General features: G+C 42.1%; 2 protein-coding genes across 5 annotated transcripts in view; one reads left to right on the forward strand and one right to left on the reverse strand.

Moving 5' to 3' along the window:
- The window catches only part of LOC124048149 (protocadherin-15-like), a 353,300-nt gene that overhangs the window by 50,251 nt on the left and 288,140 nt on the right, over positions 1-14,909 (forward strand). For 2 of the 4 annotated variants that reach the window (XM_046368626.1, XM_046368628.1), the window contains exon 1: positions 11,323-11,629. The exons of the other annotated variants lie outside the window; for them this stretch is intronic. The gene's annotated coding sequence lies outside the window, so the exon portion shown is untranslated. Of the gene's footprint in view, positions 1-11,322; positions 11,630-14,909 lie in introns of those variants that run through there. 4 annotated transcript variants of the gene reach the window in all.
- Positions 1,647-14,650, reverse strand: LOC123989616 (glycine-rich cell wall structural protein-like). The gene is made up of 2 exons (XM_046290735.1): positions 14,504-14,650; positions 1,647-2,744 (listed from the first exon to the last, which is right to left on the reverse strand). The coding sequence occupies exons 1-2, from the start codon at positions 14,648-14,650 to the stop codon at positions 1,647-1,649; spliced, it is 1,245 nt and encodes a 414-aa protein (XP_046146691.1).

Raw genomic sequence — 14,909 nt, forward strand, 5'->3', positions numbered from 1 at the left:
TGTAATCCAATGAATGCCAACCATGCTTTTTCCTGTCCATCACTAGCTATGTTTCCGTTAACTTGTCCAGTGATAAACATTTTTTAAATTTTTTTTGAAAGTTGGCCTACAAAATAAATGCGACAACAGTTTCCATTTAACTATCTTAGCTCGACTTAATGACTTCACTCCAGAAAAAAAGCTGTTCAAGAAAAGGGGGGCTTTCATATAATTCTAAATGAATTAATAATAATAATAATTTTGTTTGAAAAAGAACGATATTTTGGAGATTATGTCGTTTTCAAATAACATAAAGTGAGCAAATTATAATCTGAATAAAGGACAAAATAATATTTATAAAGGCCAAAATATTTATTTCTGTTTTTAGAGGAAGATAAACTATAAGCCCACCTTACCTATTTTTTGGACAAGGACATCCTGGCCGGCCAAACCCTCCCCTAACCTGGGCGACGCTGGGACAATTGTGCGCCGCCCTATGGGACTCCCAATCACGGCCGGTTGTGATTGGCCAACCTAACTAAGGAACACATTTGACGATACCCTCCTTCTTAACGAGTCTATTGTCCTACTAATAGCCCATAATGGCGCTGTACAACGCGGTCGGGAGTAGCCTACAGTATTACAGTAAGAGCAAAATAATCCTAACATTTCCACACCCTAATTGTAGTCTAATTGTAGTCTCAAATTGAGATTCAGTGAAAAAAAAATAGCGTTGGTTTATCAAGAACAGTCCCCATGCTGGTCTCCGGGCAGCACTGTCTTGACCTCTGAATGCTGTCTCTTCCATTAATTTTGAACGTTTTTTTCCACTAAGCAACAATTTGTTTACCTTCATTAGCCTACCTTGTTCCAATATTTCTGTCATTCAGTGATATTTATTCCCATAGCAATTCATTATAGATCCATAACGAAATAAATGCATTGTGAAAGAGTATTTTTATCATTATTCTATTAACGAAAGCATAAAGATGCTGATGAAGAAATACTGTACTGTACAGTATATGCTTTATCTGACATGTTGCGGTTACATGAGGTCGCCAACACGCGCTTTTTTATATTTGAATAATAAAGCATTTCAAGCATTTTGAAGCTAGAAGCCGCCTGCATTTGTTTATTAGGCTACTCTGCAGTCTGACAAGTAAATATAGCCTACAGTACTTACTGTAGTAAACATGGTAAAGTGCCTAATTCCTTACATAAGGGAGAGCAGGCCATGTCCAGACCATGTCTTGACGACCTCAAGTACTCATTAACTTTTACTGCTTTTACTGCTTTTTCGGGTTGCATTAGTCATGGACAGACATTTCTGAGACACAGTGTTAATGATGAACACCCAGAGGCTCACTGGTAAGCTACGTTTTCTTCGGGATCCATCCTAGTTGGTATTCTGTGTCGGCTCGTGGTATCTCTCTTTGGTTACACATCCTTGGAATAGCAGAACAGCATAAAGGTCCAGTTGGCCCTTGCTGTGCCTGGTGAGCAGTTGGTCAAGTTCTGTTGTCAGAAGAGGAATGGAAATGGAAATATCAGGGTGAACCGACGACCTGACAAACCTGCCACATATGTTGACTCTGCCTGTCGGAGAGCTCACAGGTGTGCCTGGCATGGATTGTGACTCCATCTTGTTCCTCTCCCTCTTGAACGGGTCATTCTCCGCCTGACTCTCCCCCAATGCCGCCTGACTCTCCCCCAATGCCGCCTGACTCTCCCCCAATGCCGAGTGACTCTCCGCCAAATGACGCCTGACTCTCCCCCAATGCCGCCAGACTCTCCCCCAATGCCGCCTGACTCTCCCCCAATGCCGCCTGAATCTCCCCCAATGCCGCCTGACTCTCCCCCCGCCTGACTCTCCCCATGCCGCCTGACTCTCCGCCAAATGACGAGTGACTCTCCCCCAATGCCGCCTGACTCTCCGCCAAATGACGAGTGACTCTCCCCCAATCAATGCCGCCTGACTCTCCCCCAATGCCGCCTGACTCTCCCCCAATGCCGCCTGACTCTCCCCCAATGCCGCCAGACTCTCCCCCAATGCCGCCAGACTCTCCCCCAATGCCGCCAGACTCTCCCCCAATGCCGCCAGACTCTCCCCCAATGCCGCCTGACTCTCCCCCAATGCCGCCTGACTCTCCGCCAATGCCGCCTGACTCTCCGCCAATGCCGCCTGACTCTCCCCCAATGCCGCCTGACTCTCCCCAATGCCGCCTGACTCTCCCCCAATGCCGCCTGGACTCTCCCCCAATGCCGCCTGACTCTCCCCCGCCTGAATGCCGCCTGAGACTCTCCCCCAATGCCGCCAGACTCTCCCCCAATGCCGCCTGACTCTCCCCAAATGACAATGCCGCCTGACTCCACCAAATCCCCCCCCAATGCCGCCTGACTCTCCCCCAATGCCGCCAAATGCCGCCTGACTCTCCCCCAATGCTGCCTGACTCTCCGCCAATGCCGCCTGACTCTCCCCCAATGCCGCCTGACTCTCCCCCAATGCCGCCAGACTCTCCCCAATGCCGCCTCCGACTCTCCCCCAATGCCGCCTGACTCTCCCCCAATGCCGCCTGACTCTCCCCCAATGCCGCCTGACTCTCCCCCAATGCCGCCTGACTCTCCCCCAATGCCGCCTGACTCTCCGCCAATGCCGCCTGACTCTCCCCTGACTCTCCCCCAATGCCGCCTGACTCTCTCTCCGCCAATGCCGCCTGACTCTCCGCCAATGCCGCCTGACTCTCCGCCAAATGACGAGTGACTCTCTGCCAATACCGCCTGTCTCTGGACCAATGCACCAGTTGTCGCCCGTTTCTCTGCCCTCATTATCTACGGTTTCTCTTTCTGCTGGTCTGCCTTCAATGACCCAATCTCGGTCTTCAAAGTTTGAATCTGATCCATGAGCACCTTAATCAGATGGGCAGAATGGTACCGCCCTGAGCCCTCATCGATTACAGTGGCCTATGATAGAAACGGTAGATCAATTAAGAATTAAGTGACTCCAAAACACACAAGCTGCGTACACATGTTAAGAATCTAGCAAAACTAAATCGCTTTCTTGGCAACCAATGAGCTTTTTTCAGGTGTAGTTTGGGAGGTGGTGAGGAGTACTGGAAAGGTACTGGAAAGGTGTGAATTTCAGCTTACAATAGGCCATAAGTATACAGCAGATCGCCGATTTGTCCTCACTTTGATTATGCTATAACAACATACTGTATCTATTCATTTAAGTGTACCTCTATTAATTTAAGTGAGCAGATTAGGGCTTTCAGGAGGAACTGAGAATCTAGTTCAGCCAATAAAGTTTTTTTTTAAATCAATTAGTATATTTGAGTTTAACCACAATACTTGTTGTATTATTTGTTCTGTCTTTTCTGGTGGAAATTGCAACTGAAATTGCAACCAACTTTCTCTGGTTTGTTTAAAAAATAACTATTTTGGAGATTAATGTGTTTTCAAATAACCGAACGTGAGCGATGAAAAAGGCCATTCTTGAACATAGGATGAAACATAAAGCCAGTTTGCTATTTATAATTATATATTTCTGTTTTTAGAGGGAGAGAAATCAAAAGCCCACCGTTGCCTCATGTATCTCCCGGGCCGCGGTCGGCACGGGTATCGAACCAGCATCTGTAGCAACGTGATGCAGTCTTAGACTGTTTCGCCACTCGGGAGGCCCCATCCACAAAGTTTTTAATGCTGATGCTGATCAATTGCCTTGCACAAAGTATCAAACTACTGGGAGGTGTTGGCAAGAGTCTATTGTCCTGCTAATAGTCCATAATGTCTATTATAATACATGGTGAGTCTATTGTCTGCTAATAGTCCATAATGGTCTATTATAATACATGGTGAGTCTATTGTTCTGCTAATAGTCCATAATGGTCTATTATAATACATGGTGAGTCTATTGTCCTGCTAATAGCCCATAATGTCTATTATAATACATGGTGAGTCTATTGTCCTGCTAATAGCCCATAATGGTCTATTATAATACATGGTGAGTCTATTGTCCTGCTAATAGTCCATAATGTCTATTATAATACATGGTGAGTCTATTGTCCTGCTAATAGTCCATAATGGTCTATTATAATACATGGTGAGTCTATTGTTCTGCTAATAGTCCATAATGGTCTAATAATACATGTGAGTCTATTGTTCTGCTAATAGTCCATAATGGTCTATTATAATACATGGTGAGTCTATTGTCCTGCTAATAGTCCATAATGTCTATTATAATACATGGTGAGTCTATTGTCCTGCTAATAGTCCATAATGGTCTATTATAATACATGGTGAGTCTATTGTCCTGCTAATAGTCCATAATGTCTATTATAATACATGGTGAGTCTATTGTCCTGCTAATAGTCCATAATGGTCTATTATAATACATGGTGAGTCTATTGTCCTGCTAATAGTCCATAATGTCTATTATAATACATGGTGAGTCTATTGTCCTGCTAATAGTCCATAATGGTCTATTATAATACATGGTGAGTCTATTGTCCTGCTAATAGCCCATAGTGTCTATTATAATAAATGGTGAGTCTATTGTCCTGCTAATAGTCCATAATGGTCTATTATAATACATGGTGAGTCTATTGTCCTGCTAATAGTCCATAATGTCTATTATAATACATGGTGAGTCTATTGTCCTGCTAATAGCCCATAATGTCTATTATAATACATGGTGAGTCTATTGTCCTGCTAATAGTCCATAATGGTCTATTATAATACATGGTGAGTCTATTGTCCTGCTAATAGTCCATAATGGTCTATTATAATACATGGTGAGTCTATTGTCCTGCTAATAGTCCATAATGGTCTATTATAATACATGGTGAGTCTATTGTCCTGCTAATAGTCCATAATGGTCTATTATAATACATGGTGAGTCTATTGTCCTGCTAATAGTCCATATTATTATAATACATGGTGAGTCTATTGTCCTGCTAATAGCCCATAATGGTCTATTATAATACATGGTGAGTCTATTGTCCTGCTAATAGTCCATAATGTCTATTATAATACATGGTGAGTCTATTGTCCTGCTAATAGTCCATAATGGTCTATTATAATACATGGTGAGTCTATTGTCCTGCTAATAGCCCATAATTGACTATTATATTACATGGTGTCCAGGTCAGGATAACCAAAATATTTATTTATTAAAGACTATCAGAAAGAATGTTGGTAATTATTTATTTTTTATCCAAAGTAGTAACAAAAAAACATGTGTATTTTTCCGGGTGTGCGCGTGCAGGACAGGGAAATAGCAATTCTTTCACTATTGTTCTAAATTCAATCACCTTCATCCTCATCATTCAGTTAATTGAAATTAAATTCTGAAGTTGTGCACAATTATCAGTTTCTATTAGGTTTATGTTCACCATTCATCGTCAGTTAGAGACCACAGTAGGACCCAAAAGCATAATCAGTGCTCTAACTCCCTCTTGCACTGGTCTGGAGCAATGAAGCAGTGACACTGGGTACCGTACTGAACCACAAATGACCCACAGCATAATCTCAAAACTTTTAGTTGAGCAACCACTGTGCAGTGTTGAATTAAAAGGTTGTGGTTGAAGAGTCTCCATTAACCCATTTAGGCAAATAAGGCATTTATAAATTGGCGACACCCTGTATGCCTTCCCACCTATCTGGTTCATGTCTCAGGTAGCCTGCGGGTAGAATGCAATAATTGACTAATATTTTCCATATTCTAATAATTCCCATGTGCCTGAATGTATCGCCATGGTCCGTGCCATTGTGAAACTTGCACTCCTGTAGATCGGAAATAAGTGGATGGTGAAGCTTGCCAGCCAACCAGAAAAGCAGGGCGAAGCAATTCGGGCATTATTGAAAGTCAGGACAATCCTTGCCCAGCAAAGAAACAATTTGTATAGTTTAAATGTTTATTTTCAGCAAGCAGTAGGCATTTAGAATTAAAAGTGGAGTAGAGCTTTATACATTGAACAAAAATTCAACATGAGCTGAAATAAATTATCCCAAAAATGTTCCATATGCACAAAAAGCTTATTTCTCTCAAATTTGCTGCACAAATTTGTTTACATGCCTGTTAGTGAGCATTTCTCCTTTGCGAAGTTATGCCACACCTGGCAGGTAGATGGATTATTTAGAAGCCGATTAAACAGCATGGTTTTTACACAGGTGCACCTTGTGCTGGGGAAATTAAAAGGCCACTCTAAAATGTGCAGTTTTGGCACACAACACAATGTCACAGATGCAACTGGCATATTGACTGCAGGAATGTCCACCAGAGCTGTTGTCAGAGACTTTAATGTTAATATATTTACCATTAGCCACCTCCAACGTCGTTTTAGAGAATTTAAACCGGCTTAGCAACTGCAGACCACATGTAAGCACGCTAGCTCAGGACCTCCATATCTGGCTTCTTCACCTGCGGGACTGTCTGAGAACAACCACCTGGACAGCTGATGAAATTATCGGTTTGCACAACCGAAGAATTTCTGCACAAACTGTAAGAAACTGTTTCAGGGAAACTTATCTGCATGCTCGTTGTCCTCACCAGGGTCTTGACCTGACTGCAGTTTGGCATCGTTACCAACTTCAGTGGGCAAACGCTCACCTTGAATGGCCACTGGCACGCTGGAGAAGTGTGAATCCCAATTTCAACGGTACCTGGCAGATGGCAGACAGCGTTTATGGCATCGTGTGGGTGAGCGGTTTTCTGATGTCAAAATCGTGAACAGAGTGCCCCGTGGTGGTGGGGTTATGGTATGGGCAAGCAGGCATAAGCTACGGACAATGAACACTATTGCATTTTATCGATTGCAATTTGAATGCACAGAAATACCGTGATGAGATCCATTACCGTGCCATTCATCCACTGTCATCACCTCATGTTTCAGCATGATAATGCACAGCCCCATGTTTCAAAGATCTGTACACAATTCCTGGAAGCTGAAAATGTCTGTTCTTCCTTGGCCTGCATTCTCACCAGACATGTCACCCATTGAGCAAGTTTGGGATGCTGTGGATCGACAGTGTGCCAGTTCTCGTCAATATCCTGCAACTTCGCACAGCCATTGAAGAGGAGTGGGACAACATTCAACAGGCCACAATCAACTCTATACGAAGGAGATGTCGCGCTGCATGAGGCAAATCGTGGTCACACCAGATACTGACCCCTCTCTTTTTTTAAGGTATCTGTGACCAACAGAGGCATATCTGAACACGCAGTCATGTGAAATCCATAGATTTAAGGCCAAATTAAATAATTTAAATTGACAGATTTTCTTATATGAACTGTAACTCAGTAAACTCTTACTTAACTAGACAAGTCAGTTAAGAACAAATTCTTATTTACAATGAAGGCTTACACCGGCCAACGCTGGGCGCCGCCCTATAGGACTCCCAATCACAGCCGGGTGTGATAAAGCCTGGATTCGAACCAGTGTGTCTGTAGTGACTCCTCTAGCATTGAGATGCTGTGCATTATACCGCTGCGCCACTCGGGAATTTGTTGCATGTTTATATTTCAGTGTTGAAGAACAATGTTTCCATCATCAAAATGAAAATGCACCCTGTTGAACGGATCAAAATGTTGTTGATGGTTAGAAAATGTGTTTTCATCAACCGTTTTCATTACACATGTCGTAATGTTTTTTTATTTTTTATTTTTACCTGGGTCAATGGAGACCTGCCTAGTAACTCGTGTTACATCATTCACACAAATGGATTACAAATCCTTTTTTTATCATTGCTCGACTCTATCACAGTTGATTTGATGACCACTTACTACTAGTCCTTGGCTTTCTGAATACCCTGGCTCAACAGGATTTGATGTAATCCTACTCATTGAACAGATGGACAGAAGGTAAAGCCACTATGCTATAATTGCTCTGCACTCAAACCTTTTACTATTAGAGGTGGAAAGACAATATAACTGTAGACCCATCCTAGTGTGTAAAATGACTTTGAAAATACACATTTTCCAGACCTTGCTGTTAGGTTCATTTTAGGTTCTGAATGAAAGGTGAAAAGACATATTTTCCTGATGTTGATTACAGCTTTGAGTCTTGGATATGTCTGTATCAGCTTTGCACATTTGGATTTGGGACTTTCTATTATTCTTCCTTGGAGATTTTCTCAAGCTCTTTTAAATTAGATGGGGAGTGACGGGGAACAGCAATCTTCAAGTCTTTCCACAGATTTTCAATAAGATTCAAGTCTGGGCTTTGGCTATGCCACTCAAGGACTTTTACATTCTTGTTCTGAAGCCATTCCAGCTGTATTGCTTGGGGTCATTCTTGGGGTCATTTTCCTGTTAGACTGGGGTGAAGATATCAGTTCTGAGGTTGTTTGCTCTGAAGCAGGTTCTCATCAAGGATTTGCCTGTATTTGGTTTTCTTTATTATTACCTCTATCCTTACCAGTCTCCAAGTCCCTGCCTCTGAAAAGCATCCCGATAGCATGATTCTACCACCGCCATGCTTCATGGTAGGGATTGTGTTAGACGAGTGATGATTTGTGCCTGGTTTTCTCCAGACATAACGCTTTGCATTCAGGCCAAAGAGTTAAGTTTCTGTCATCAAACCACAGAAACATTTGCCTTATGCACTTAGTCTTTCAAGTGCCTTTTTACAAACTCCATGCATGGTGTCATGTGCCTTATTCTCAGCAGTGGCTTCTGGCTACTCTCCCATAAAGCCCAGATTGGTGAAGTGCTTTAGAGACTGGGATGTTCTCTCATCTCAGCCAAGGAACTCTGTAGTTCTATCAGGGTTAATATTGGGTTCTTCGTCACCTCCCTGACCAAGGTCCTTCTTGCATGTTTGCTCAGTTTGGTTGGATGTATGGAGTAGTTTCATATTTTTTTTCAATTTCACCAATGATGGCGACCACTAGGCTCTTGAAAACTTTCAACACTCCAGAAATGGTTTTATACCTTTCCCCAGATATATGCCTCATCACAATTATATATTGGAGCTCTACAGACAGTTCCTTGTACTTCATACTATAGTTTCTGTCCTGACATGCAGTGTCAAATGTGGGACCTTATATAGACAGGTGTGATTCTTTCTAAATCATGCCCAAACAATTCAATTGGCCACAGGTGGACACCAATCACGTTGTAGGGACATTAGGAAGGAAAATTGGATGCACCTGAGCTCAATTTGTAGTTTCATAGTGAATGGGTGTGAATACTTATGTAAATGAGATTTCTGTATTTCATTTTCAATAAATCACATTGTCATTATTTGGGAATTGTGTGTATATGGGTGAGAGAATTTTTTTTTTTTTAATACATTTTCAATTCAGTCTTTCAAAATGTTGAATAAATCAAGAGGTATGAATATAATAATATATGCCATCTCGCAAAGACTTTTATCCACAGCGCCTTAAAGTCCTGCATGCATGCTGAATGACGTAAATGTCATGTAAAAACAAAGACTTGCAAAGCATGTTTGTTATTATTCTAATGAAAAATCTGAAGCAAACACAGACGTCTATGACTGGTTCAGATTTGGTCCGTTCCGGAACAGACCTAAAATCAACGTCCGTGGACGTTGAAATCAAGGCCGGTCTGGACCGCGCCAAAAAAAGGACCAAAAATAGTAGATGCTGTCGGTCCATGCTTATGTAACTAGTGTGAAATTGCTAGCTAGTTAGCGGTGCGCGCTAGCAGCGTTTCAATCTGTGATGTCACTCACTCTGAGACCTTGAAGTAGTTATTTCCCTTGTTCTGCAGTGGTTGTGGATTGTGTGGAGCAACAGGTAACGATGCTTTAAGTGTGACTGTTGTTCATGTGTGCAGAGGATTCCTGGTTCAAGCCCAGATTGAGGCGATTAGAGGGACAGAAGCAATACTGTTACACTTAGTAGGATGTTTGATGATGCAATTTTCACTTTCTAAAAAAAAAACATAAATTAAAAGCAATTTGGCAAGAGTAAGTGTAGGTGACAGTACTATACTTGCACAATAGTCAACAGTCTCTTGGCATTCCACGATCATGTCACATGTTGAGGAGTCATTAGTTATTTGAATAGGTTATATAACATCGTTACCTGTCGCTCCACAAAATCCTACACCACCAACTGGTTGCATCACTGCCTGGTATGGACACTGCTCGGCCTCTGACCACAAGGCACTACAGAGGGTAGTGCGACTGGCCCAGTACATCACTGTGGCCAAGCTTCCTGCCATCCAGGACCTCTATCCCAGGCAGTGTCCGAGGAAGGCCCTAATAATTGTCAAAGACTCCAGCCTAGTCATAGACTGTTCTTTCTTCTACCGCATGGCAAGCAGTACCGGAGCGCCAAGTCTAGGTCCAAGACTCTTCTAAACAGCTTCTACCCCCAAGCCATAATACTCCTGAACACCGAATCAAATAGCTACACAGACTATTTGGATTGCTCCCCCCTATCCCCCTCTTTTACACTGCTGCTACTCGGTTACTATCTATGCATTGTCACTTTAATAACTCTACCAACATGTACATATTACCTCAACTAACCGGCACATTGACTCTGTACCGGTATCCCCTGTATATAGTCTTGCTATTGTTAATTTACTGCTCCTCTTTAATTACTTGTTACTTTTATTTCTTATTCTTCTCCATATATTTTTTTAACTGCATTGCTGGTTTGGGGCTCGTAACTAAGCATTTCACTGTGAGGTGAACCTGTGAGGTCTACCTGTTGTATTAGGCACATGTGACTAATACAATTTGATTTGAACACAGCTCATGCTTGGTTGTAGCCTGGTCTCATATCCATTCGTATTTTTCTCTTTGTAAATCCATCACACTGTATTTAGTATGATATGTTATTTTTCGTATGGTATGTATTCATTTGTGGATATCTCGCACATTTCGTATGACGGTTAGGGTGAAGTTTAGGAATTAGGGTTAGGGGAAGGATTAGCTCAAATGGTTATGTGAAGGGTTAGCTAAAGGGTTAAGGCTAGGGAAGGGTTAGCTAGCATGCTAAGTAGTTGAAAAGTAGCTCAAAAGAAGTAAATAGTTGAAAATATGCTAATTAATTAAAATGCTAACATAGTCCATGATGAGATTTGAACTCGCAACCTTTGGGTTGTTAGACATTTGCATTATACATTCACCCATCCCGACCAACCGCCTCTGTTTTATGTAACCATACCAAACATAACACACAGTATCATACTAATTCGAGTGTCCTGGATTTACGTTTACTATGTTGCTTCTAGTCGATGAGACCAGGCTGGGTCTGCCCATAGTGAGCTATCCGCAGCGGGCACATGAATCTGAGTTTTACTGTGTCCTATTTAGATTACGGCGATGTAGCGCTGTTGTGAATTCACAGCTTCAATGGACATTTCCTCTCTGAGCAGCGACGCTCTGGTTAATACATAGAGTACCCAAGGAGACTACTGTTCAGGCGCTCGAGTAGTAGCAGTCATCAATTCAGACGGAGCCTATTCTGATACAAGCAAGTTCCACACTGGCTACTTTGCCACTTATCGCAGGAGAGCGTGTGATTTCTGTTTCTGAATGCCACTTTAGAACGGGAACGGGAAGGCAAAGCAGACAGAGGGCGATAGAGTTCCCGGTGTTCAGGGATTCCTCAGGATGCGTTTTTCTCTAAGAAGCACAATCGGGACAGGATTTACATGGCTTTAGAGCGAATGGTAAGTCTTTTTTCTGCCCATTACTTGTATTTTTGAGAAGAAAAGAGTGTTTGAAATGTTTTTATGCTAATGATTTTACAGAATGAAGTGCCAGTCTATTGCAGGGTCCTACTAAAGTCAGTGTATCAGACTGGCTGTCACTATTTGTCCGTTTCATAGAATGGTCATCCTGGGTGAACGACTTTTTTTTGGATATAATGGACAAGTTATTATTTTGCCGGGAATACTGTATTTACCTAAATTATAGAACGCATACAAACGTGTAACCGGAATTTCTCGACATGACACCACAACGTGAAGATCGTTATCCCATACCTACAAAACTATATGGAATTCGTTAATTCTGACCCTTTGCAATAACACTCATGTGAATTAAAGGTTTACAATACTATATTTATATATTTTAAGTGTACAGTTACATTATCCCGTTGTACTTAATGCTGGCATGATTATGCAAAGGGTCATCCAATTAGCGTGAACATTCTCAACAATCTGTTGCCTTGCCTTTGTAGATGTAAGGTGAAAGTAGCCTAACTGCAAACGAAAGTGTCCTTTGTTAGGCTTGGGATGTCCTTTCCCATTGAAGTTAACATTTAACATGTTTAAGCTTAGGGTTCTGTAAGGTTTAGGGTAGGGATGTCCCAAGGATCCCTGAACCAGAATTTAATCCCCAATGTCCCAAACTGATCTGTGAAAAAGAGCGGTAGCCTACATCGGTTTAATTATCAAGGGTGTTGCATACATCTGCATATGCATCATTTGCATAACACACTACAGCTACTGCATACATAATAGAAGCCTTCCTTTCTCTGACAACTGAAGGACATAATACAAGCCTTCCTTTCTCGGACACCTGATGACATAATTACAAGCCTTCCTTTCTCTGACAACTGAAGGACATAATACAAGCCTTCCTTTCTCTGACACCTGGTGACAAGCCTTCCTTTCTCTGACACCTGATGACATAATTACAAGCCTTCCTTTCTCTGACACCTGAAGGACATAATACAAGCCTTCCTTTCTCTGACACCTGGTGACAAGCCTTCCTTTCTCTGACACCTGATGACATAATTACAAGCCTTCCTTTCTCTGACACCTGAAGGACATAATACAAGCCTTCCTTTCTCTGACACCTGGTGACAAGCCTTCCTTTCTCTGACACCTGATGACATAATACAAGCCTTCCTTTCTCTGACACCTGATGACATAATACAAACCTTCCTTTCTCTGACACCTGAAGGACATAATACAAGCCTTCCTTTCTCTGACACCCAATGACAAGCCTACCTTTCTCTGACACCTGATGACATAATACAAGCCTACCTTTCTCTGACACCTGATGACAAGCCTACCTTTCTCTGACACCCGATGACATAATACAAGCCTACCTTTCTCTGACACCTGATGACAAGCCTACCTTTCTCTGACACCCGATGACATAATACAAGCCTTCCTTTCTCTGACACCTGATAACATAGGCTTGTATTTTCATTCTCTGGCACCTGATGACATAATACAAACCTTCCTTTCTCTGACACCTGATGACATAATACAAGCCTTCCTTTCTCTGACACCTGAAGGACATAATGCTGTATGAGGAATGTTAATTAAATATCTAAAAATGTCTTAAAACATACTGCAATTTGTCAGCCTCCACACACAAGTCAAATGCAGCCCAGAACTAGACCTCATCAATTGATGTTAAATCAATGGCCCATATGCTAAGCTACAATAGTTCATCCCGTTGCTTCATAAGCATAACCTCTGGGCTGGACGCAATAGTAACCTTCTCCAAGTGTAAGATGAGGATGCAAACATCAAAGTCAATGCTAATGTTTAGCCAGGTCATCGTGTTTACCATTTCGACTGGGTACACATTGCCGTGGGCTCATCACTGATCTCACTGAGTCAGAAGTCAAGACCCTTCCTGGTTAGGGTCAACAAGCTGCTTCTAGCATTGAACCTTTACCGGATACTCACTGAATTGCATTTCCACTATGTCTACAAGAGGCGTGTCTTGCTCTCATTCAGTTGTCTTGTCTGTTTGTATGCAGTAGTAGAGAGAGGGAATTGTAGAGCAGTTGAGTACTTGGCTGTGTCCATTTTTACATTTAGACATAATTACTATATTTCTAAATGTCTTTCAATGTTGCTCATCAAAGGAGACCAAAACATTTTTGGATCATGCTCCAAATAATCAGTCTGGGTGCCAATAGCTTGTTAAGCTTTCTCCCTCTCATTAAAGACAATGGGTAATTGGATTCAGCCTGCTTTCAGGCACTGCATTTAATGCTCTTTAAGTCTGGAGCCCCCTTATCGAATTAGATTTCTTTAATTAGCTGTCCAGAAATGTTTGTTCTAACCATCCATCATTGCCACCTAGACCAATCTGTAGCCAGCAGCAGTGAACAGAACAGGGAGAAAATAACGAAAGAGGGATTCATTGAATAAGCTTGTCATTTGAAACAAATGCCGTTTGCTGCGTCTGTCCGGTCCATTCTCCCCAAACCTGCATAGAATCAGTTCACTTCCATCCAGAGGACGGAAAAACGGAACACTGACGGAGAGGTTTGGCTTCTGCTATGCCTGTTAGACCTTCAAAAACAGTATGTGAATCAGGGTCTGTGTTTTGGATTAAAGTGCTTGAAAACTCAGTCAACACTTTCACCTTTGTCTCCTCTACATTTGAGAATGATGAGTTTGGCTTTGAGTTTATTATTTAGAGCCCTTGAGGCAGTCAGCTGTGAAAGTTATTTTATACAATTGCTGGCTCAAATAATGTTATTTCTCTGCATTCCTCTGCTCATTTCAGAAAAAGTATGCAAGTTGGACACTTCTAAATCAAAATATTTGTTTTTAAAGTGCTCAAGCTACCAAACAGCCCTTGTTTGTCCAGCTGACTCTGCCCATGGTATTGAAAATGTAGTGATGGGTGCTGTCCATGGTGCTAAATAGGCTGGTGCTATTGGGGCTGCTGTCCATGGTGCTGAATAGGCTGGTGCTATTGGGGCTGCTGTCCATGGTGCTAAACAGAACTGGTGCTTTTGTAGCTGCTGTCCATGGTGCTGAATAGGCTGGTGCTATTGGGGCTACTGGATCAACACTGATTATACAAAACAATAAGAACACCTTCATAATATTGAGTTGCACCCCTTAGAGCCCTTGAGGCAGTCAGCTGTAAAAGTTATTTTATACAATTGCTGGCTCAAATAATGTTATTTCTCTGCATTCCTCTGCTCATTTCAGAAAAAGTATGCAAGTTGGACACTTCTAAATCAAA

Source organism: Oncorhynchus gorbuscha, linkage group LG11 (assembly GCF_021184085.1).
Source record: "Oncorhynchus gorbuscha isolate QuinsamMale2020 ecotype Even-year linkage group LG11, OgorEven_v1.0, whole genome shotgun sequence".
In the NCBI taxonomy this organism is placed as follows: domain Eukaryota; kingdom Metazoa; phylum Chordata; class Actinopteri; order Salmoniformes; family Salmonidae; genus Oncorhynchus; species Oncorhynchus gorbuscha.

Excerpts from the sequence above, each read along its gene's own strand:
- LOC123989616 (XM_046290735.1), bottom strand. The coding sequence starts at position 14,650 with ATGGACAGCAGCCCCAATAGCACCAGCCTATTCAGCACCATGGACAGC. Across the intron at positions 2,745-14,503 it reads GGACAAACAAGGGCTGTTTG|AGAGTCACTCGTCATTTGGC; the intron begins GTAGCTTGAGCA and ends CGGTATTGGCAG.